Raw genomic sequence first — 26,186 nt, 5'->3', positions numbered from 1 at the left:
GTCACCCAGGCAAGGACCTACCCTCAAGCAAACACACGCTCTCACTCACACTGACTCACACACCGTCCAGGCAGGCAGGCAAGCAGACAGCTCCATCTCGCTGCGGACTCTCCCTCTCCCTCTCTCTCTCTCTCTCTTTCTCTCACTGTTGCAGCGTAAGAACAACTCCAGGAAAAGAGAGGCAGACAGGTTTGCAAGGTGCGAAGAGGGCAGGAAAGGATTTGATCTGAAAGTGTGGTGTAAAGAAGGAGCAGAAGAAGAGGAAGACAAAGGAGGAGGATAAATAAAAAAGGATCAATAAAAAAAAAAAATTAAAATGGAATTACAATACACTTCAATTGATTTTCAAGACAAAATTTGAATTTCCAGAGCTTTTTTTTATTTGAATCTTTCCAAACGCCTCCTATATAATATACAGTATTTATTACTTACAAACACACATTTGGGGATAGAGAGTAAGGAAGGAAGCAATTTGCAAGGGAACAATTTTTATTTTTTGGAGCTTCTTTCCAATGGCTTTCTAGGGTGATGGGTGCTCAGTTCTCATTTGTAAGTATAGTGGGAAACCGTCTCCAGTCCGTTCCCCTCATTCCCAGCTGTCCCAGTTTCAGTCCCAGTATGCCCTGCTCGCGTGTGGGCGCTGTCTCTGCAGTTTGACCATGTGGAAATGGATGCCACCCACCGCCGGACCTCTTCCTGCTGCTGCTTCCGCCTCTACTTCCCCTGCCAGCCCCCGTGCCTCTTCCCTGTGCCTGGCGTGCTGCGCCCTCCTCCTGGCCACCAGCTCTGCCCTGGGGGGGTGCCCTGGTGGGACTGTTCCCAGCCCTGAGCCCACGAGGGTGCAGGAGGGGGCCAACTGCTCCTGGAGCCTGGACCGGCACGCCCGCAGCTACAACCACTTGGAGGGAGACGTGAGGTGGCGTCGGCTCTACTCCGCCACCAAGTTCTTCCTGCGCATGGACAAGACGGGCAAGGTGGACGGCACGCGCAGGAAAAACTGCATCAACAGTGAGTACTCGAGTCTCGGTGCAGCAAGGTTCTCGTGCTGGGAGGCAGGGGGGGGAGCTGTGGAAATGTTAAATAACATGCTGTATGTACTTAGCAAACACAAGGAGAAAGTGTTTCCTTTCTCGAGGTCTACAGTGAAAGAGAGAAAGACTTTCAGAAACACTTAAAGAGACTTAGTGAATTTATTAACAAGCTACTGAAAGTCTTACTCAATACCTTTGATAAAAACTGCTTTACCGCCTTACCATTTTTGTCATTTGACTAAGTTTCTTTCACAATTTCTTTAGTGCTGGTGCTTTATAGTTATAGATGCTGCATATCCAGGACTGCCTGTATTTAATTAGTGCCTTCTGCAGTGCAGGAGGAACTGTTGAGTTGGGGAAAAGGTTTAATGCAGTTTTCAAGTGCAATGTGTGACTTTTTCATGACTTTAGTAAGAATAACCATGTGCTAGTTAATGTATTACACTTATTAGAAAGTGCTAAACGTGTGCTGCTATTACCCAGTGAGAGAGGGCAGGGTGCTCTGAAGATTTCTACACTTTCTAAAGGGAATTTAAAAGACTGCTCATGGGTTCATGAAATGATAACTCGTGCTTTGCTTATTTTTAAGCTTGCTTTTACAAATGAAAGCTATCATCAGTGCATTGGAATGGTATCCAAAGTTTTCTGGTATTGCGAGAAAAAAGAACGACAGGCATAAAATTATGATCACTGCCTCTCAGAAACTTTGGAAGTACTTGCATTGCTTTAACCGTTAATTAAATTAGTAATTGCAAAGCCTTTCCGGTAAGTGTTGCCACCAGAATTAAAAAGCTATGGATACCATCCGTATGTATCCCTGTTTGAACTCATAATGACTACAAAAGGTTTTGAACAGGATTCATTATCGATGCAGGTTCATCCTCTCAGCAGTCTTACCCTGTCTCTTAATCTTATGAAATTCCTTGTTGCGCAGTGAAGTGATTCGCTCTGCAGTGGCGCTAGACCCAGTTCCAGCAGGGATGTTGGGTTTGGGATTGCGTTGGCAGGTTTCCCCCGAGGCAGGCTAGTGAATTCCGGGACATGGGAGACTAGCTGATCCCTGCCTGTCTGGATTCAGTACAAGTCAGTGGAACTGACAATGTGATCAAAGGAGCTCTAATGATGTTTAGATGTAGCCTCAGTTAAAGGGCAGCGCAGGGACCAATCCAAATAAACAACTGTGGAGCATAGCTGAGCTGTGACACTGGAGTCTGTCAGCCAGGGGAAAGGAGAAGGAAATGCCTGTCTCTCTCGTGCTCCCTTCTCTCTCTACACCAAGACTGCCATATATACATAATGTTAGCCCCCAGTCCAGAGATATACCAAGAAATCATCTATATGTATATTGATGCATTAAGTAATAAAGTCACTCTCATAAAACTATAGCGTGAAAATAATCAGATGTAACAGCAATGGCTTGACGGCACAGTGCTTAACAGTGATTGGTGCCCTCACTTTTACAGCGGACAGCATTTTATACAAGCGCCCACACTCAGGTGGGACAAGGAGCTGTCCATTCAGCACCATGAGCTCACCAGGAACCTCATTACATAAATACTGCAGCGCATAGCCCATTGTAAAAAGAGTGGCGCTGCCGTGATGTTCGTACTGTGTGGTCTCAAACGCCTCTCCTTTCCAATTTCTGAACACTGTATAACACATTGTTTTCATACATGCTTTGATATGTTACTCACAGGGAAACTCAGATAAATAAAGTGCAAACCACAGCATCTGTTTCTTTAAATGTGTGCTTCCACCTGAAGAAGAGGTCTTGAAAGCTAGCTATTGTATAGCATAGTGAATTTAATAAGCTGTAGCCCATCTTCAAATCTATTATAAATAATACAGAGATTTGTGTGTTTGCGGGGTTCACATATTTGACCGTATTTAATGTGGGGTCCTTGCACCTTCTTGTCTCCCCTGTATGTATTGTGTCACTATATTACACCACACTGGTTCCGACGCCTTTAAACTTTAGATTTCCAGAATAGCATCTGAGCAAACCTGATGGAAAAATTTTTGTCTCTATAAAATCAAACTCCAAATGGTCTCTCCATTTCCGCTATTGTAAATATGACTCATAATGTGTTGGGTTGCTGTGGTACTGCCGTGTTTTATGCTGTCTTTCCATCGCTATCCTGTACCCAGGGCAACGACACTATAAACCCTACAGAATGACAAGCAACGAATTTTACAATGACTTCACAAGCATCTTTCATGGCCTGAACAAAGCAAAGCAGGTTGAAAAACTTCAGACAGTCCGGTCCAGACACTATGGTTTATTCTGAGCCAGGAATCCTAAGAGTAACATTGACAATAGGCCAGGCCAAACAAGTGCGGTATGTTTTCAGTCTGCACTTGAATTCCATTCAGATAGACTTCTTTCTGTTGCAGTGCATATTGTTTACCAGGCTACTGTACCGACTGTGGTTACAATGAAACCAATCCTGATGACAATCACACAGACATGCGGTACAGCATTACAATAGCGTAACAAGATACGGGTCTATACACAGACCTAGACTAACAGAGACACACAGACTCACACACACACTTACTCAATGACACAAACACACAGAGGAACTGACAGACACACTCAGACACAGACTCATGCACGCTGACACACACACAGACAAACACACTCTGACACGCATACAAGCACACAGACACACGCAGACACAGACCAGGCACTTAAAGACTGACAGGCACACACTCAGACACACAGGTCTGGTAGTTCCTTTCTTTCTTTCTCCCTGCCTGCCTGCCTGCCTGCTTGCTCACTGCCACCCCAAGCAGCACGGTTTCACCCATTCACAGCCTGGGTCATTTTTTCCAGCCCACAGTCCCAGCCTCTCAGGTGCAAAAACAGTAGAAATTAGTCAACGGCTTGCTAATTGACGCTGGAAAAAACTGTATCAATCTCAGCAGACTCGTGTCTGGAATTATTGAGCCTGCGCGCCTGCAACTCAGTGGGCTTGTAGCGTTTAATGGGTAGGCTGGGAGGATGGGGTTACAGCTCCTCTCTTCACAGCCGCAGCCTTTAAAACCTCACTCTCACTGGGGCCTCCACCGGGCGTCCTTAACCCTTTCAGCGCCAAAAAAAAAAACAAATACGTTTCATAGAAGCCTAGATAAACCACAAGGCAAGGTGCAAGCCTCACTTAATCTCCAAACCATTGTTTTTTGACATACCGTTTTCCAAAAGGTGCATTTACGAAGGAGAGGTTTAATTACAAAATTCAGGTCTTTTATGGCACATTCGATTCGATAGCTCCATAAAACAAGGAAACCATCCATGTCATTAACCAGATGCAAAAAAAAAATGCATATAACTATGCAGGAACAGTTTGCACAGGCATCTTTTGAGTTGTATTTAAAGGCTTTTGTCAACACACCTCAATTTATAGGGCAGCAGTGTGGAGTAGTGAGTAGCGCTCTGGACTCTTGACCGGAGGGTCGTGGGTTCAGTCCCAGGTGGGGGACACTGCTGCTGTACCCTTGAGCAAGGTACTTTACCTAGATTGCTCCAATAAAAACCCAACTGTATAAATGGGTAATTGTATGTAAAAATAATGTGTAAAAAAATAATGTAATTGTATGTAGAAATAATGTGACATCTTGTAACAATTGTAAGTCGCCCTGGATAAGGGCATCTGCTAAGAAATAGTAATTGACAGTTATTATCCGGGTATTCAATGTTGCATGCATATTTATCCTCTGTTTCCATGCTGTCACTATGCTTTACTACAACTTGCTATGCTTTTACCATAGCAGATTAGTGAGCATGTTACGAGAGTCTGATTGCATGCAGGGTAAGGTTGTTGTTTTTGGTCTGCCCTTATGAAATACATTTGGCACCTTGGCATATTTACGAGCTGTTTACATCTCAGTTTAAAGGACAGGCTGTTGAAATGTGGGTGTGGGGATTAATAAAATCAAAGGGTTGTCTCTGGTCCAGGCAATGACACCGCGCTCAACCTAAGGAAATAAAGTCATGAATGGAGGAAGTTGGGTGTTTTAATATACTGCCACCTTGCAGCATGCCAGGTTTTTTAAATACAGTGTTTGCAAGCAGCTGGTTGTGTCTCTTGTTTTAGACAGATGAGCATTGCAATGATTTCATGTGTTTATTTTGTTTGGATGAGACCAGTGGGAAAATAAAATAATCTTCCACCCTTGTAGGTTTCAGAAGAAAAAGAAGAAGAAGTAAAAATGAATTCATATTATTTGTTTATTTAGCAGACGCCTTTATCCAAGGCAACTTACAGAGACTAGGGTGTGTGAACTATGCATCAGCTGCAGAGTCACTTACAATTGCGTCTCACCCGAAAGACGGAGCACAAGGAGGTTAAGTGACTTGCTCAGGGTCACATAGTGAGTCAGTGGCTGAGGTGGGATTTGAACCGGGGACCTCCTGGTTACAAGCCCTTTTCTTTAACCACTGGACCACACAGCCTTTAGAACATTTAAATAATTTGAATAATATACAACAAATCCACCCTTTCACTCCCTGTGCTGGAAGAATTAGCAATCTGAACAGAAACTACAATAGAACAAAAGAGGATATTATGTAATTGATATATCCTTTTAATGCAAAGTCTACTTTAGGAATCAAATACAAGTTTTTAAAAAATATTGCATTATGTACTTCAGAAAGTTGTCACCTACAAGGTGAAAATATGTCAGATGTAAGCTAATTCCTTATGACATGTTATGATTATAACTAAGACACCGTTTGGTTCAGGTTGTAGGAGGAGCACAGAGTAAACAAACTGGAAAGCCAACATGGTCTGTTTAAGTGCACAGAAGTGTAAACTCTTGTACTGCCAGGTGCTTCCCTTATAAAAGTTTTAGTAAAAGCATAGCACAGCGTAATAAAGCACAGTGAAAGCATGCTAAAGCATAGCAAAGCAATGTAAAGAACAGCGAGGTATGGTAAAGCATATTAATAAACATGGCAAAGCAGGGTAAATTATGGTTAATACATGGTATTACCATGGAACAAGCCTGGTAAAAGAGCAAAAATACCACGGCAAACTTGTGTAAGGGTTGCTTAGCCTTAGCGAGTGTAGATTCCCCCCATTCTCTCTACGCTGGTTCTATAAGCACATCCCATATACGCTGTTATTAACACAGTACAGAGTAGAATACAGCGTTTACTAGTTCAGTAACACTTCAGTAATAATCTGAAGAAATCCAGGAATATGTTTGCAGTGCTGTCACTCAGGAGTGCTGTTTTACTGCCCAGCCTGCCCGGGGTTTGGCATTGTTTTGTGAGCGCTGTCTCGGGACGCCCCGTGACTCTGAGGTGTTAATGTGCCTGTTCTCGTTTTGGGAGCCGATCGGGTTACACTGCTGGCACCTCAGTCCTTGAAAAATCACTCATAATCCTGTCTTTGATCTTTCCGAATCAGGACTTTACTTCAACATTAGTGGTTAAATAATAAGAGCACTCTGTTCCCAGGGGGAAAATTCAAGACTGGTACCCAGGGACACGTGTTTCAGCAACAGTGGAGTCATTGGAATAACACTCCAGTGAGCGCACAGGCTTCTGACATTATGAGTGGCAACAGCGTAGCAATTAGCAAGTACAGCCAGAGTTTGGCCATAACAGTCTCAAGAACCAGGGACAGCTGTGTTTCTTTTTTTGTTTTGTCATCCGTGAGTTTCCACACGGAAGATAAATATTTATTTCAGAATATATGTTAGCATACTCTGTAGAATAGTTCAAAATCTGTTGCTATTTAATATTATATATATATATATATATATATATATATATATATATATATATATATATATATATATATATATATATTGCAACACATGTTACAAAAGTGAGTTTGACAGGTGTTTGTAGTTAAGTCCCACACAAACTTTCAATATATCAAAGCAATAAGTTACTGCGTTCCAAAAAGTGTGTCTGACAGCCCAGTTATACAGCCCTGTACTTTAAATGATTTGTCTTCGAATTGTCAAGTGTTCGTAAATCAGCCATGGGCTTCACACACACACAGTGAACTTTTCCTCTGCTAGGGAGATAACGCTAAGCCATCATAAAGATGGTGATCAGACTGGGGAGAGACGCAGGCTGGCTGGCTGCCGCTCGCGAGGTGTGAGCCGGTATCCTTCTCTATCCACCTGCTCCACGTCCTGCCGGCACTTTGCTGAACGCCTGCCAGCTCACTCCCTGCCAAAGAGGGTGTTCAATAAATTCACCTGTGCATTAACATCCTCAAGCTGTCTTGTTTTAAATAGACTTAGCTTTGAAGATTCACAGTGATCAATGATGGCTTAAAAACCTGGGGTGCAACGCAGTAAGCAAACTTGTGTAGCTCAAACCCAAACAGTAATGCCAACGTGGAAGAGATCGCAAGTGGGTTACGATCAAGAAGGGCATGTATTTGGCGAAAATTTTCAAGAAACGTTAACAGAAATCTTTTCATTCGTAATGGGCAAGACGGCAGATTGCACAGGCGCATTATATAGGGCCCCTGGGTGGGTTAACTTCAAGATAACTTTCCATTTCAGTTAAGTCATTTTTTAACCGGAAGAAAACACCACCAATTCAAATTTAAAATTATAAACCATTTCCTTGCAGACCCATAATTAAGGGTCTTTTCGTTCTTGTTTGGTAACTTCACTGAGTGCACTGTTCCTTTCTGGAAAAATCGTGCAGATGACAATTTGGAAGAGCTTTGATAGCTCTAATATTTATATTGTGGCTAACGAAGAGGAATCAGGCATCAGTATGCACAATAGTACTCATAACAATAATGATAATAATACAATACTATTCATGACATCAGGCACCAGGTCCATGGCCGCAGTGCCGGTCTGCTGGCTTGGTTCCACCTGCTGTTTTCTGCCCTGCGCTTTCTGTGCGATGGATGTCATACTTGAGTTCAACAGCCGTGAGCCAGTGGCGACAGGCACACCAATGACATCACACCATCGCGACAGGAGAAGAGAAAGAGTCGGGGATTTAATAAAACCTTTTTCCCCTATTTTGTCAGCTGCACCATTTGTTTTTAACACCCTTTTTACATTTCAAAACTAGAGAATAAACAACTTAAGAATGTTTAAGTGCCCCAGAATGAATATGCTGGGTTGTTTATTTCCTAGGTTTGTAAATTCGAGACCATGTCTCTGTGTGTGAGCAAAGCCAGTGCGCTTATTGTGTGAGTCAGGCTGTGTTTCCTTTCATACTGAAGTAAACCAAAAAAGATGTTGCATTTTCTTTCAATTGTCTTTAATCAGGACCAGACCTCAGCAGAGGTCCAATTGTTTAAATAAAGCAGATGGATGGCCTTGAGAGGATAGCAGAAACAGCGTCGGAAAACATTGCTCTGAGGAGGGACAAACAATGAACACATGCTGTTTACACTGGAGGAGCAGCGTTGCACTGGAAAAAGAAGGAAAACCTCAGTATAGGTACGAAAGGATCCCTAAGAAAAGCTTGCAACGGAAAATCTGCAAGGCAATTTGGCAGTTTCCTGGCTGTGACCGTAATTTAGCTTTACAGAGCTTTATACAGTGTACCAGGAGATTTTTATAAGGGGTCCATCGAAGAGAAAATCGGGCTCCGCTTTTTTTTTTTTACAGTTTACTGCTTTCAAATACTTCCAAAATATAAGACGAACAAAACTGACGAAGAGCTTCCAAAAACGCTTCTGTGTAAGATCTCTTATAAACAATGACTAACCAATCTATAAATTGTGCTATAACAAGTGTTATAAAAAACGAATAACCATCTATAAATGTGCTATAACAAGTGTTATAAACATTAGTGGATGTTTAACATTAACAGTTCCATTTATTAGAACATGTAACGAAGGCATTTATAAGAGTATTTATAATTGCATAATAAAATGAACTCATAATATGTATTTTGTTTAATTTCAAAACTACACATGTGAGAACTATACAGGGAGCAGGTGTGCATGCCGTCAAAAATGAATGGATGTGTTTCGTTAGCTACAACCCCTTTGAAGACCCCAGTGATTTTAGTGCAGTGCTGCCTGTCTGTGACCTCATTTCAATAATGGAAATCAGAGAGTTGAGGGGTCTGGGGCAGGTCAGACAAGACTGATGGTTTTGTTGCTACACATTTCCATAGAGATTTTCATACTACTGCTCCAAGCCCACTGCCAAGGTCAGGCCCCTGTAAGCTTTCTCATGTCCTGAAAATGTCTGCTATGAAAAGATGTCCTGTTAAAATACAGGTGCATTGACGACACATAGTAACACTGTAGCTACCGTTTACTAATATTCACTACATGCACTCAGCACACTGTTGCAAATAGAAACTGTTTAAGATAAATTCACTACATTTGCATTTTGTGCCGGTTTTCTATGAACGGTTGAATTGAACTCTCAAAACTGTTATTCATTCAAGGTAGCGCAGCAATTCCTAGACTGACATTAAATCCTCAAGAGACACAGCTAAATAATTCTAGTCAAAAAGTCACTTGTTTGTGTTCAATTATGCAAATCTCTCTGAAACATAAACAACAGTGTCTTAAAGAAAAAAAAGTAAACCGGAGTAAAACTTCGGTAAATTCATCCCAGAATGTAGTTCATAGCAGTGTAATAAATCATAGTGAAAACATGGTAAAGCATAGGTAAGCATGGTACAGTACAATAAAAAACAAGGCAAGCATGGTAAACGGTGATAAATGCAGGGGGGCGGGACATGGGGAAAACTGCCCAATCAATATGATTAATATGGTTAATATGAGGGGTAATTCACGGTGCACACTAAAAAGCACTGAATTAAAAAGAAGTCTGGTTCTGTTTTTACTCTGAAAGCCTAAGTCCGGACATCAAACCAACAGCAGATGTGATTTACGCTCAATTTAGTGGCACTCAGAAATGAATCCCTGTCTTTTGATACTGTGCTCCACCCACCTGTCTTTAGCACAGGAAACTGCAGGAGCTGTGAGTCAGAGAGCGCCAGGCGGTTCTGCTCGTAACTATGTGTGAAGTCTTTGGTACAGCTCGTTATGGATGTGATGCATGATTTGAAGGCAATTTCTTCTCCCTGATTAAAGGGACCCAACCTCCCCCCCCTGGTCTCGGGTTGCACAGCTCCTGAAGGCCACACGCAGCTTTAGACAGACGTCCGACCACTCGCCCCGTTAACCCTTTAGGCCTTGTTGACCACTGTGCTGCACCTTAATGGGGCTGAGACTCAAACTGTAGCTTTATCATTTCCAGAACCAATTCCAGATTTTACATTCTGTTAGATTATTAAGACTCCCCATTGCAGTCCAGTTTGTACTGTGAGATGAAGATTAAGACTTAATACGACTCCAATTGTGTAACAGTTTGAAAGAATTGAGGTTTTGCATTCGGATATTTTTACAAGACCCCCACCGCAGAGCAGTTTGAGCCAGCGTGCAGCCACTGGTCTGGTCTCAGAAGCAGTAGCAGTTGAATAAATGCATTTTAAATTTCTATACTTTGGAAACGATAACAACATTTGCATCTATTTGGAAAACAAAACAAACAAACAAAATTATAATTAGGAAGGGCAAAAAAAAAAAAAAGTCCCCAGAATAAAAACAAAAAAACAACCAGTGCTTATGCTGTGAACACAACAACAGCGTTAGTTTATGACCTCTCCTGAGATGCAAATAAAGCCTTGTGAAATCGATGAACTCTCAACTCCCAGCTTGTAAACAGTAACCCTGCAGTCACAAAGTACAGATTGGCTATTCGTTTGAAACAGTAGGTCTGGCTCCCTGAGTCTCAGTGTGGAATTCCAGAAGTGTGAAAGGTTTGAATTTGGGGTAAACCTACACAGACTTCCTGTATCTGTATTTTTGGTATTCCTGTACACTGGTCTTATCTCACCTCCCTCCCCCTTATCTCTCTTATTCTCATTCTCGCTCTTCTCCCCTTCATTGAAGACTGAATTTGCACTTTTTGTATTACAGCAGACCCCCGTTATCCGTGCTGATTGGGACCGATTTGAGCCCGAATTAGTGAAAATCATGGATTAGCCCAAATTCAGTTTACTGTTTGGGAAACCCCTGCGCTATTAATTGAAAACTCAAAAAAATGCAATAATACAAATAAAATATAATGTCCCAACAGTGGTCAAAATATATCTACTGTACATAATCAGAGGCAGAGAGAGCTGGTTTAAAAAAGTCACTGATCTTGCTCTGTCTTTAATTGTTATAACTGCTCTTCCTGTTCAGACTGCCAGGCTAAGAGAGGCTGATTTCTGCTCGCTTGTCACTGGTTTCAGTAACTACAATACAGTACTGTCTGTTGGCTTGCACTATACTGTACTCAATTTAATTTAATTAAATTCTGCACAGATAGGCTGATTTCCGCACTAATAACGCATGCAATTACCTGCTTCTGCATAGATCAGATGATTTCTGCACTAATACATTTTGCTAATGTACAGTATTTAACCGCATGGATTATCAAAACACAGATTATTGAAACACAGATAAACTGGAGTCTGCTGTACTGCTCCTTCCTCCCTCCTTCCCATTCCTCTTTCTCTCCACTTCCCTCCCTCCCCCTCTCTTCTCAATCGCTTGCCTCCCCCTCCTCCTGTATCTCTCCCTCTTTACTCCTCTGTCCCAGGTCTCTTCCCCCTTTTCCCCACCCTCGGCCCCCTCTCTCCCTCCGCATCTCCTTCTCTCTCTTTCCTCTCTTCACTCTCCCTTCCATCGTCCCACTCCTCATCCCTGTCTGCTCTCTCTCTCTCTCTCTCTCAGGCGTGTGTGAATGGTGAGGCTGACCTCTAATTAGTGGCGGTGCTGGTGTAATGGACTTCCCCTTTATCAGCCATGCTGTGATTGTCTAATGAAACACTTCCTCCCTGTAGGGGGCTTGACTGCTCCTGGACTTTGATACAGAAGCCCAGCAAGAGAAAAGGGAAAGAGAGAGAGAGAGGTAGAGAGGATCTCCAGGGAGCTGTGCAATCACACCACTGCCTCTCTGAGATCTTTACAGGGAGCAGCTGGGACCTAAACCTCTGTACTGGCTGAGCGATGGTTACTTGTAGACACTTTCATTGTATTTTTTTTAAATAAAAGCACTGCTTACAGTATGTTGGCCTTGAAGGGACAAAAGACATTTTGGTTGTTTCCCCATTTTCCCACTCGAAATTTAAATTATATAAACATTTTGTGAAAATACCAACGCTAGCTTTGTTGTTTCAGTTTTGTCTAGACTTCCGAGTGTTTTGTAAATGAGTGGTTTTGTGTTGGTTTGTGTCTAGACTTCAGTCTGTAAGGTGTATTTACATACATATTGCCCCTTTTGTTAACATCACCCAATATTATAATAATAATAATAATAATAATAATAATAATAATAATAATAATAATAATAATAATAATAATAAGAGTACAACGTGTTTATTTGGATCTACAACGCCATGCTTTTTAATAGGCTTTGCCATACCTCTCTGGCCTTCACAATGCTTCCCTATGTTTTACCATGCTTTCACTGTGCTTTACTACACTTTTGCTTTTAGTGTAGGAAAGAAAAGAATCACTTAAAAAGAATCACTTTCTTCAGTCCTGTTTCACATGAGTCCAGGCTATGGCAATGGTTTCTTCAGTCCTGTTTCACATGAGTCCAGGCTATGGCAATGGTTTCTTCAGTCCTGTTTCACATGAGCCCAGGCTATGGCAATGGTTTCTTCAGTCCTGTTTCACATGAGTCCAGGCTATGGCAATGGTTTCTTCAGTCCTGTTTCACATGAGTCCAGGCTATGGCAATGGTTTCTTCAGTCCTGTTTCACATGAGCCCAGGCTATGGCAATGGTTTCTTCAGTCCTGTTTCACATGAGCCCAGGCTATGGCAATGGTTTCTTCAGTCCTGTTTCACATGAGCCCAGGCTATGGCAATGGTTTCTTCAGTCCTGTTTCACATGAGCCCAGCCTATGGCAATGGTTTCTTCAGTCCTGTTTCACATGAGTCCAGGCTCTGGCAATGGTTCCCATATGCAGGTCCTTTGTTTCTGGAGCTGGCCGTGACCCTTTCCTTTCCTAGTCTCCCGAGTCCCTGCCTGACCCTTTTCTCACACTCTGCCTCTCCGCACACCGCCCAGTCACGCTATCTAGGAAACTGGATCCCTCTAATTTGCTCTAATGGCTCTCGGAAGGGTCCTGTTAATTCCCCTAAGCGTTCATTCAATAGGAGCAGAACATAAAAGCAGCTCACAGTGGAACTGTACCGAAGTGTCTGTCTGCTTGGGTAACAGTATAGCCTCATGCACTGGCGATCGCTGGGGCTCGCCGCTCCTCTGAAACGCACAAAAGGAGGTCAGCCAAATAGGGGTTCCCAATTAAGAACTTGATCATCAGGCTCGCAGATTCAACGCAGATATAGGGGTTCAATATGATTGCCATGCTGTAATCAGGGGTTCGTGGAAAACAGCAAGCTGTATGGGTTTTCTACACTGTACCATGCTTTCACCAACATCTTACCGCAGTCCATTTGGTAACACTTTACATTAAGTCTCTGTACCTATGCTGCAATTACCATATGCTGTAATGACATATATGATAACTTTATAATTACATTCCAAATGCACGACCACATGTGTAATTTAAAAAGACGCTGGCATGTTTTTTTTTTTATTTTGTAAGTAAAACATTCACACTATTTTTTTCTATTCCAGCATAAACATTATTTTCAGAGAAATGTTTCAAGTCATGCATGTTCTAGCGATCCTTAGCACCTCCCATCTCCTGCTGATCAGCCTCTAACATCACCTTAGACGAGTAAATATGAATCCTGAACTGCAGTGAGCGTCTGTTCTTGAATTGAATGGGAACAAAGTATCCTGCTGTGTTCAGTGCAGCAGCTGGACTCTGCCTTGTTTTAGCAGAAACTGCACATGACCTAATAGAGCTTAAATACACCATGCAGTTAACCTCTGCTGTAATGGAACATGGCACATGCAGCAACAGCGGCTTATGAACATGACGTGAGTTTGCTTTTTACATACAATTATCCATTTATACAGTTGGGTTTTTACTGGAGCAATCTAGGTAAAGTACCTTGCTCAAGGGTACAACAGCAGTGTCCCCACCTGGGATTGAACCCACGACCCTCTGGTCAAGAGTCCAGAGCCCTAACCACTACTCCACACTGCTGCCCGTATGTATGTTTGCCTATTTATGTACTGTATGCTTGTAAGTTTCTACATATATCTGTATGTATGTCGATGTACAGCGGTATTTGACATGGAGTGCCTTTACTAAGTGTTACTGTTGCTTTAGAGACAAGGCTTTGAGAAAGCGTTCCCGGGTGAAAATTGCCGCCCCATAGCCAGCCACCTTGCCCCCTGAATACCTCGCTGTGGGAGGCAGCCTGGCTCAGCCTCTCTGTGACTGACAGAGCAGCTCATTAAAGTGCCTCAGTGAGCTGGCCTGTCTCTGTGAAACGGGACAACAGGCCATGTGATTGCACTGAGCCCTGTGCACACTTTGAGCAGCATTTTCATTTACAAGGATCAGAGGAAAGATGATAATACGCAAATGCAATATAAAATAAAAACCTGAAAACCCGCAGCAGAGTGTCACCTGGAAGAGTTAGTGCTTTCATAATAGTTCTGTCCCCCAGGCAGCGTAATAAAATACAGTCAATTATAGCCATTTATATTGCTGAGAGATATGGCACCTTACTAAATGGCATGATTAATAACCGCTCCATGCTGCTAACACTGCTTATCAGTTCTGTAGCCACTTTGTTATGTAAGGGTTTATTGTCAAATTGCGTCGCTTGCTGGTAATTGTTTTTTATTGATAGATGCGATAATGATATATATTTCCGTCATCATTGAGTTTTATGGTAAAACTGCGTAACTGTTTTTGAGCCATGATTGCTCTTTTTTATGGCTGAATACGTGAAACCCTATATTCTATTAAATTCAATTTGAGTAAACCCTGGCAGCAATAAAAACAGCAAGCGATCGCCTGCAGCCCTGTGCGTGTGTGTTAACCAACATACCCAAACGACCATTATAGCGGACCAGGTTTTTGCAAGCATGCACTATTTCTTTTAAAAGTAATGGTGAAAAACGTGGTTCGCCTTAGTGGGAACTGCTGTTCTGCTGATTTAAATCAGAAACTGGTTAGTGGAGATTTCATGTAGGCGCTTGTGCTTTTTAACTCTAGTTGAGGTCAAATTAAATTTAAAAACGTTTTAAAAAAAGCCCAGCTAAAACTGCAAACATCCCAACTTTGGCAATACCAGCTTCCAAACATAGTGCATGCTTGAATTAATCCTTTTGTTTGCAAGACAAGCCCAGGCCTACCCTCCTGGTAACATACCTGCCAACTATACGTAAACAGAGCACCAATAAAACTTCACAGAGGCGACAGTGACAGACAACAATATTAACTGCATGTGAGCAACGTTTGTGAGAGAGTTGGTAAGGTGGGTGTGCATACGTTTTAAAAAGGACCTCTAAAATAAAGTGACCAAAGAAGGTTGAAATGGCACAGACATCATTGCTAAAAGTGTGGAGGTGCAACGCTAACGGTTTGGCTCAAGTCACCTGGTTACAGGAATTGACAGTTACACTGTAAAACTTTATAATCTCTTTTACAAGCTTCTGTCTGCCACACCGCCGATTCCAGGGTAACTCCTCACAAGCACAGCTGCAGGGTTCAAAACCAAACACTTGTGTCTCTGAGCCTGGGAGTTTGCATCATCCCTATTAAGTCTCAAATGCAGAGATGATTTATTGAAACCACCCACCCTCTGTGAGACTCATGGCTCATGCAACAAGTTACTTACACAGCAACACAGGGAGAGAGAGCAGCAACTCGGGCTGCATCCAACCTGCCGCTCTGCTCTCACAGCTCGTTCCTCTCAGGTGCCAAAGGAAGACTGGCAGGGAAAAGCCACAGTGGAAGTCTGTGCTTCTGTTCCTTCTGCTGTAGTTACATCTCTGCAAGTCTTGAGATATTACCGCAATGTTGTTGTTTTTTTTGGTTTAACATTCTTGCAGCAATGTTTTGAGCAGGTGTGAGACTAGTGCAGATGTAGAGAAAAGGGAGGTTATGCAAGTTTTTTTTGATCACTCACGCTCTCAACATTTAACCTCATAGCACCCAAGGGATAAGTCTGATCCAAAATGACAACCAATTAAAATATTTGGATCGTTCAAGGTGAAGTAATATCCTAATATCTCCTTTTTCTAAAAAAAAAAAAAAAAAAAAAAACTTGATTTAGACCAAGCCCAGTCTGGGAATGGAAGCTGGGTAAATAGAAGCTGTATGTGAGAAACACTGATGAAGGCATTCGAGTCTCAAAGAGTTTATAATTCCGTGTTGCTATGGGTACAGTGAAGGGAAATCATCTACATCATTAAATCATCTACATCATTAAAATGTTTCACAAAAGTAACTTATTTGAGAGTCACACTGGTGGGTTTTCCCCCATCTTTTAAGGAGTCTTTTTAGAAGTCCCAGTAGTTGAAAAAATACATTAGTTATTAAGCCTGGTAAACAACGATCTAAATGAAACACTCATAACAGAATATTAAACAGGTAAGAAATGAAGTATTCTGAAATGTCAATGTCAAATCCCTTAAGGAAGGGAAGACAGGAAAGAACTTTTTTGTCTGCTCAACCTCTCCCCCCCCCCCCCCTCTCCCCCACCAGACATATTCAAAACTATTCCCAGCACTGTTCATCCCTGGTTCCCTGCTCTCTCCCAGGGGGACCGACTCTGGAGATGCTGCAGATAGCATTATCTCCCCCAAGTCTCTAAGTTACACCACAGGGATTCCTCCACGGCTCACTGTGCGTGATGAACTCCTTTCACAGCCAGAGAGCTCCCAGCTCAGAACAAGTCCCTCGCAATCCAATCGGGGCTAATCAGATGTGCCAAACCGGAGAGACGATCTGTTAACCACCCTGTATGTGCTGGCAGTGGCAGGATGAAGCGACTGTGTCAAAGGGACAGGGCTATTGATTATTCATCAGCACTTCTTGCAGTAGGAAGAAGTAAATAATAAAGTTATACCAGGCTGACATTACACCAAGTAGTGTTATAGTCAGTGTTGTGTTACAGATTCTGGCCCCTGTCTGTGAAATGTAGATTTAAGCTCCATTACCACACCTGCAGAAGAGTCTGGCTCTTTTGCACAGCAGTTAAGGCACTCGCTTGCGGCATGCATGATCGTAGGCTATATTTGTCTTCTTGACTTCATGCAGCTGCTTTTGCATTTTTCAAGCTGAGGAATCTTTCTGCATTACACATTTTTTCTTAATGCATTTGATACAAAAAAAAAACCAAAAAAAAAAAAGCTTTTTTTGTGCCATCCAATTTTGCAATCCAATTTGAATACAGACATGAAAGTAAACTAGAAGGAATTCTGTTAGAATCCCATGAATTTTGACCTGGGGTCAGGTGCCAGTCAAATACCCCCTGACCCCTGCCATTATCGCCTTCTTCCTCCCAGATTTAGAAACTGGACCCAGTAAAGTGGAGGGTGTTTTTAATGTCTCTGCTACCAACTAGCTTAGCGTCTCACACAAAGGAGTCAATGGTTCGGGGCAGGTGCTGGTGCCCCAGGTGGGCTCTCTGTAAGAAAGGTCAGTCAGTGCCGGCTCTGCTAACACACTGGTTATGGAGCAAGTAAGTCTGTGTCGTATTAATATGGCCAAAGATTAACAAGAATAGCCACCCCACGCCTCCAAAGATTAACAAGAATAGCCTCCCCACGCCTAGGGAGAGTTACAATGGCACCAGGTTAGAGAGCTCTTTTAAAAAGACTGCCTCTCCTGACCCATTAAATTCCCCAGACCAACAAGGTGGAAGCCACTGGGACAAAGTTAAGCTTCTCTTTAGTTTTCCTTTCTTTCACAGTGGGGCTCAGTGGGTCTAGACAGGGGCTAAAAAGCACCAGGCGCTCATAAAAAAGCATTTGGAAGAGGCCAAGTGGGGTCTATTGTCCCTCTTTTTCAAGGCGACAGAGATCATCTCAGCAGGGCTAAGACAAGACAGGCGCTGGCTGAACTAAGGGGCTTCACTGAGACTCACACGCTCGCCAGAGTGGCTCGTTCTAAAGGGAGCCCAGATCAAAGGTGCTAGTAAGAGCCATTAGGCACAGTGGTGCAGAATCAACATGAAAAGAGGTCTTTTGAAGAAAAAAGAAAGAAAAAAAAGAAACACGTCTCTCTCCGTTTTTGGAAACCAGGCAAACTGTGAAATTCATTGAAAAGGTTTGTCAATCAAGGGGCGGACCCCAGTAGGATCCTCCAGGTTCCCAGGCTTCCTGCTGGTGGCTAACATGGAAGTGTAGAATGGGGAGGGAAGGCCCAGGAAACGAGGGGGGAAAGAAAATCACCAGTTCCTTTTTTTCTTTAATAAGGCCTACTCTTGCTTCTCTCTTCTCTCTCTTTTTTTCGTTTCATTTTTTTTGTGTGCTGCTGCTGAATAGATTGTTCAGCCCACTCCCAGGTGAGTACTTCACAGTGTGTTACCCAAGAATGAGCTCTCAGACTGGGCTGAATTCTCTGGAGGGTGGGGGGACCACACAGTGACTCTAACCCCCCCGTCCAAACAAAAGCTGACAACGGGACCCTGTCAGTCCTTTTTCCTTTTGTTTTTTTTTTGTTTTTGTTTTTTTTTTAATTCAGGAAAGGCTGAATGATCTAACGATGGGCCCACTTCCAAAAAAATAAAAACTAGAGAAAGAAAGAAAGAAAGAAAGAAAGAAAGAAAGAAAGAAATGGGGAGGAGTTGTTCTTTTCCATAGAAAGAAAAAAGTGCACACTTGACTAAACGTCTATAGACATTGCTTTCAGCTAAAAGCCATCAGGACTCAGGGCAGCTTAGGTCATGCCCTGTCAAAGCCTAACAGGTCGGGCCCAAGTTTTCATCAATGAACATTTAAGGCTTGTTAAAGGTGGCACCATTCACAGTGCTGAGGAGAGAGAGAGAGAGAGAGAGAGAGAGAGAGAGAGAGAGAGAGAGAGAGAGAGAGAGAGAGAGAGAGAGAGAGATGGTTTGTTAATCCAGAGGTCTGGTTCTGGTAGTTTTAGCTTGGGCTCTACTCCTGTCCAGGAGGTGCCCCAGTTTATAGGTGAGAGAAGGTCTATCCATCCTCACGATTATCCAATTCCAGGTCTTTTTTTAATTTCTACAAATGTATTTATTCATTCATCTTGGCTGACCAGGATATGATCATTTAAAATGAACCTGGAAAAAATCGTTCACAGGTTGCATTTAGGTGGTCTTTATATAAAGGGGATGTAATATGGATAATAAACAGTAGTAATGTTAATATCCCTGGAGGGATTGAAGAGCGGTGGTATTTAGATCTCTTCCTGTTTAGATCATTAAAATAGAGCCCGCAGGTGTATAAGTGAACAACGTTCTAATATAAAACAAAAAAACAGTATAGGCCACTGCATCTTTGATGTTTAAAAAAAGACTGCTGTCTCACATCTTACGCCTTGCCAACACAGCTGTCTAACAGCATGTACCACAGGAGCAGCTGAAGATGTAGCAAAAATGTATCTCTTTTATCTGTGCGTGTAAAAAAAAAAAAAAAAAAACCATCGTAGGAAGATGACATCACTTTGCATGCATGAGCGATCGCATTCACAGTCCCGGGCCCTTGTCCTATTCATGGGTCAAGACTGTCTTCAAAAAGACCTCGGAGGAGCTGCTGACAGTGGTGTGAAGAAGCCACGGCAGATGGTCTGAGTGGCGGCTTCAGATCAACGAGACCCCCCCCCCCCCCCCCCCCCCTTCTCCACAAAGCCTCACCTCCACGTTTAACTTTTAACACACACCCTGCCTCCCACTGAAACTGTTTTGGTACACAATCTTCTTCTCAGACGAAAACAAACAACCGTCCCACATTGCTGAGCTGCTCCGGGCCCCTGAGCTCACACAACGCACCCTCACGTCCCTGCTCTCTGTTTTTAATTTGAAGATGTAATTATGTCAGGATCTGATACTGGCTGAACAGTTTAAAGATGAAGGCTCGCTAGGAGATGTCAGTTACGCCCGCCTGTATCTTGTCATCTCTGATTTTATTTTCTTTCTTCTTGATTTTTGTCTTTCTTTGCCACGGAGGTCCCTTTAAGTCTGGTATTGTTCAGTAAGGAGCTGTAAGTGGGTTGCGTGGCTCTGTGGATTGGCAAAAGGCAGATTGTAAATTCTTTCACCATCTGGATGGCTGGTTCAGCTCCAACCTAGATTCACAGTGGCTGATGAGAGGCAACAAGTTGTTCCAGTTAGAAAAAAAGTGTCATGTGAACCCCGCACACATCTTTCCATTGGGTTCATATTGGAAGCGTTGTGATTGAATTCAACGCTAATGATCTCCGTGGGGATGCATATGCCTTTATCACCCCCCTCCTCAAAAAACCTGCCCTCGACCCCACCTCCCTCCAGAACTACCGTCCTGTCTCCCTCTTACCCTTCCTCTCTAAAACCCTCGAGCAGGCAGTACACCGCCATCTCTCTGCTTTCCTGTCTAACCACACTCTGCTCGACCCTCTCCAATCTGGTTTCCGCTCTGCTCACTCCACTGAAACTGCTCTCCTGTCTGTCACTAACTCGCTAAACTCTGCCTGTGCTGCCTCGCTCGCTTCTGTCCTAATTCTCCTCGATCTCTCTGCTGCCTTTGACACTGTTGATCACTCTATTCTACTATCCTCTCTTGCTGACCTGGGAATCACTGGCACTGCTCTGGCCTGATTCTCCTCCTACCTCTCCAACTGCACCTACCAGGTAACCTGGCGTGACTCAACCTTCACACCTCACCCTCTCTCAACAGGAGTCCCTCAAGGATCAGTCTTGGGTCCTCTCCTGATCTCTCTCTACACCCGCTCCCTGGGCCCCCTCATCACATCCTATGGTTTCTCATACCATTTCTATGCTGATGATGCTCAATCTTCCTCTCCTTCCCCCATCTGACCCCACCATCCCCTCCCGTATCGCTACCTGTCTGTCTGCTATCTCCTCCTGGATGCACTTGCATCACCTCAAACTCAACCTCTCGAAATCTGACCTCCTTTTCTTCCCCTCCTCATCTTCCCCCTCCTCTGATCTCTCTATCTCCATTCTTCTGGAATCCACCATGTTCTCTCCCTCCTCCTCAGCCAAGAACCTCGGAGTAACCCTGGACCCCTGCCTCTCCTACTCCCAGCACATCTCCACTCTGGTACGCACCTGCCGATTCTTCCTGAGCAACATACGAAGAATCCGACCCTTCCTCACCAACTACTCAACACAACTCCTCGTCCAGGCCCTAGTACTCTCCCGCCTAGACTACTGCAACTCCCTCCTGGCCGGCCTCCCTGCGTCTGCTACCCATCCATGCCAGCTCATCCAGAAGTCCGCTGCTTGCCTGGTGTTCTCTCTGCCTCGCTTCTCCCACGCAACTCCACTGCTCCGCTCACTCCACTGGCTCCCGATCACCGCTTGCATCCAGTTCAAGACTCTTGTACTTGCCTACTGATGCCTTGACCAGACTGCACCCAGCTACCTCCAGACCTTCATCTCTCCCTACACCCCCACTCAACCTCTCCGCTCCTCCTGCACTAAAAGCCTGGCTCTACCTCTTCTATGCTCCCCTGCCTCCAGTGCCCGCTCCTTCTCCACCCTCGCTCCGCAGTGGTGGAATGACCTCCCTACAGATGTCAGGACTGCCCAGTCCCTGACCACCTTCCGGCGCCTCCTCAAGACTCACCTCTTCAGACAACACCTGTAAAACTCAGCTCTTCCCTTCTGGTCTATACAGCCTTTAATGCACTTTAACTTGCACTTATCTGCTCCCTATTTTACTGTATTTAATCCAGCACTGAACCCAATCTGTAGTATTTTGTATTTCGCTTGCACTCGTATCTAACCCTGATGTATCTATCAACACTGTTATCTGCTCTTGAACTGCCCTGATGTCAAATCGTACTGTGTTTTGTATTTGCTCTTATCAGGACTGAAGTCACTGTATTTTGTATCTTGCTCTTAATTGTACTGTAATTCTTGATGTGTATTTTTTGTATACAACTGTCGCCCTGGGTAAGGGCATCTGCTAAGAAATAAATAATAATCATAATAATCATAATAATAATAATAATATGCCTGGTGATGGGAGATATCGCTGAGGGTGGGGTGCTTGCTTGTATGTATACTTATACATTTATTTAGAGATACACATAGAGATTGGGATGGTGCAGACACTTTTTTATTGCCTTATGAAGGATATATCTCAGGAAATGTTATCAAATTCTGCATAAACATTTTGTTATAGTATGTTTTTGCACTGTAAGATTTTAGATACAGGGGCGGAAAGACTTTTCAAAATGAGTTTATAGATTTCTATATATTATTTACTTGACGTTAGGAAGCATGTTGTTAACAGTTAATCAAGAAAATTAAGCATAACCAATTCTCAAACACATGTGTTCCTGCCTGAGACCAGTTAGCTTTAGGCTGAATATTTGTGTGTTCAGACTCAAGTCATTTCCTATTGGACTGGTGTCCACATTGCAATCAGCACCCATACATGTTGCGTGTTTACCGCTCGACTCCAAGTGAAACACGCATTCATCAGACACCTTGACATGTTGCTTTAATAAAAGTGCTGCAGAGAAAAAAAATCTGCTGAAGAATCTGTTTGAAAGTCTGTTTGCGTTGCCTGTAACTAGGGACAGAGAGAGACGATAAAAGTTACATCAGGGCCATTTCTTGTGAGAGTCTGTTTCCAAACAGCTGTGTGATTGAAGGAGTGAATTATCACCTATTCAATTCCCCAATCGCCTCAATAAGGTTATATTGTCACAACAGTGCGACCGAGCTTCTTGAGCACGGGATCTGATAAGACCATTTCTAATCATCCTCTTCATGGATTTTAAGGAGACAAGTAACCTGCATGATCATAGAACACAGATAGGAAGAGTGGGTTGGAATGGTTTTAAGTGGCTATCAGGCGATGTTTTGTGCCGAACAGTAAACAAACGAACATGCCCTGCAGTTTCTTGCCAGCTGCTTCTGTTTGCGATTCTGTCTGCTGTCTCATTGTGATTAAAACCAAGGTTTTAAAATCAATTTTCTTACCTCTTCACCCTAGCAGTATGATCACTGGTCCCCACTTTTTTCTTCTGTTCATGATCTTTTTGTTCTTTGCTTTTAATTTTAAACTTTAGTTTGGGTTATGCAGATGTTCTGGTGGCTTTGGTCTTGCGGGTTTATAGTGTCACCAGCAGCCTTGATAAAATGACAGCCTTTTTATGTACAGCCGTTCATTCCTTTTATTAGACACATCATTGATTGTTGTAACAGATCCTAGATCTTTAGCATTGCAGCGTTATCACAGATTTCATTTGACTGAAGTTTTCCGGACTTAAAGGCATTAAACAGGTGGTTGGGAGGGGTAAGTGGGACCCCAATAGGTAAATACATCGTGAACTTGAACACAGTGGCACATCACTGTATGTTTCTGGAAGTTGTTTATGAGGTCCAGGTCGTTATTAGCAACAACAACATCCCGAGGCGTGATAGCTATAGTGGGTGATGTTATCAGTCATGGAGCCTGTTTGATACGGGACACCGCATTGCATCAGCCCTGGAAACCTCTTATCTATTAACGATATCTAATGATATCAACGTCGTCGGTGAAATAATTCATCGTGCTAAAGTGTTCCCTTTCTTTCCCTTGCAGGTGTAATGGAAATCCGATCCGTGAGCGTGGGAGTGGTGGCCATCAAATCTGTCAACACCGGGCTGTACTTAGCCATGAGCAAGAAAGGAAAGCTCTTTGGATCGGTAAGCGGAGCTCCGCAGTTTCTGTTCAAACACCGGGACTGTAAATGCATCCCTTTAGTGCCTTTGTATACTGCCTTAATGTATTACAGCAGAGTGAAAGCATGGTATAGGACCGGACAGTATGGTAAATCTGCGCAAAACCTTGACAAAAGTGGAAGGGAAAAGCATGGGAAAGCATGGGTACCTGCTAAATAGAGTGAAGCTGACCTTGAGAATTTTACGAGAGTTTTTCTTACCTGTAATTCAGTCCTGCAGTCAAAAGATGTCAGACTCAACGGAGGCTGGGTAATTAAAACAATAGCAATGACTACACAATCAGCCCATTGCTACAGATTATGAGCAAACAACCATGACATCACTGATTCACACAGGGGACATTTTAAAGAGCTACTTGCACAAGCACCGTGCTTTAAATGTACATCTCTGTGAAAAGGGATTGCAAACATTTTTTAAGGAAGTTGAAGGACAGAAAGACTGTTCACTTTAGCATTAAACCACCTCAATTTCTAGTGCCATAATTACTCATTAGCCAATAGTCTATTTGGCCAATAGGCCCTCATTTGGTTGGAGGCTAAAGGACTGAATCGCAAATAAATCAGTTCATGTGAAATCTCCCATTAAAAACTCTAGACCCTAAGCTTAGCAACATTTTTATAAGAATGCCCTAACACCTTTATGATCCTGTGGTGAATGCATCGTTCAAACCTATTAAAATAGAACAAAGTAAACACTAAATACTAAGAAATTAACACTCTCCTTAAAAGAAAAAGAATGCCTAGACTATTACAAGAAATTCATATCGCATGGAACTAAGATGTGTGAGTAACTGATTAATTGGTCGTTCACGTGCTCCGATTTCTTTGTGGGGGTCTCATTCATTTTCTGAGGGGTTTTAAATTTCACTGCGGGGTCCTTGGACCCTACAGACCCAGGCACAGACTCAGCACTGTGCGATCTGCATGTGTGTGTTGCAATCAAGGCGTGCCTCTTCATAATGTTTCATAAAGTGCCGTGCCAAGTCCCGTCCTAATCAGATGACACACAAAACAGAGAGGGAGAATCCTCATGTAAGTATTGCGTGCACAGTGCAGAGAGGCGAGTGTGTGGTTCAACACCTGGGTGTTTGAGCTGAAATCTCTGCTCAGCAATCTCCCCCAAGCTGCGATAAGAATTGGTCACGGACAGCTGCCTCTGCATTCGACAGCATAAACAAGACAACCGCCAGTCTGCCTGATAAGATAAAAAAAAAAAAAGGTTATCAAACAATAACGTGTTACCTTACCCCCTTGAAAAACGCCTTGATGTCTTCTAAACACACTTTCATGTGCGGAGAAATTCCCAGCCAAGCATGCAGGTCCCTTGATTGCTCCTCTTAGTCAATGGACCTGCCCTGTTTTGTACTGTGACATGACAACAGACAGGATTTCTAAAGAGAGATTTGGTTTGTCTGTTGTGTTTGTTTGTGTGTGTGTTTGCTTGTTGGGAAGTAATCCTAACCCTTTTTTTTATTATTATTATTATTTATATTTTTTTACCATGACAACAGACATCTTGGGAACACGCTAGTTCAGGGTTAGTTATAAGTGGTTCTACGCATGAAGACAGTTTGGAACTTATTATTATTTAGTCATTTTGCAGACGATTTTATCTAAAGCGACTTACAGAGATGTGGGGGATGAACTATGCATCACAACTGCTGCTGCAGAGTCACTTACAATAGGACGGATGTCATTTACAAATTAAAACATTAAGATATCAAGAGATTCAGAAACTAAAAATGTACTTAGCTCAATTTTTACACCGTTATGATTTAGGATGGGTGTTTACAAATAGTTTTCTGATGTATAATTGGATAGTTTGCATTTGCACATGTGGCTGTGCCTTTACAGTGAGTGCGTTAGGTAATGAGTCCCCCAAAGCAGCTACGTGAAAGAACCCACACAGCGACACGCTATGTTCCACTCCTCCTGAGCAGCTCAGAGCTACAGAGCAGATTCCATCGATGATCTGAGCTTCTCGGTTACTTAACGCACCCACTGAGAAGACTGACCCCCGGTTCTCTGTTTTTCTGTTTTCAGGAAGAGTACAATCACAACTGCAAGTTCAAGGAGCGAATCGAGGAAAACGGCTACAACACGTACGCGTCGTTGCGCTGGAAGCAAAAGGGACGGCAGATGTTTGTCTCGTTGAACGGCAGGGGGACCCCACGGCGAGGACACAAGACAAGAAGGAAACACCTCTCTGCACACTTCCTGCCCATGCTGGTCTCCTAGCAACCATTATTATTATTATTATTATTATTATTATTATTATTATTATTATTATTATTATAATTTTACAATTTTACTTCCCTGCGTGTACATTTTATTTTGTTTC

General features: G+C 43.0%; 1 protein-coding gene across 1 annotated transcript; it reads left to right on the top strand.

Annotated features, from left to right (window-relative positions):
• LOC117428813 (fibroblast growth factor 10) lies at positions 1 to 26,186 on the top strand. The gene is made up of 3 exons (XM_034911694.2): positions 1 to 1,008; positions 23,707 to 23,810; positions 25,889 to 26,186. The coding sequence occupies exons 1-3, from the start codon at positions 660 to 662 to the stop codon at positions 26,081 to 26,083; spliced, it is 648 nt and encodes a 215-aa protein (XP_034767585.1). The 5' UTR covers positions 1 to 659; the 3' UTR covers positions 26,084 to 26,186.

This window comes from Acipenser ruthenus, chromosome 49 (genome assembly GCF_902713425.1).
Source record: "Acipenser ruthenus chromosome 49, fAciRut3.2 maternal haplotype, whole genome shotgun sequence".
NCBI lineage: Eukaryota > Metazoa > Chordata > Actinopteri > Acipenseriformes > Acipenseridae > Acipenser > Acipenser ruthenus.
Note: the sequence above shows the minus strand (reverse complement) of the source record. Positions and strands in the feature narration are given on the sequence as shown.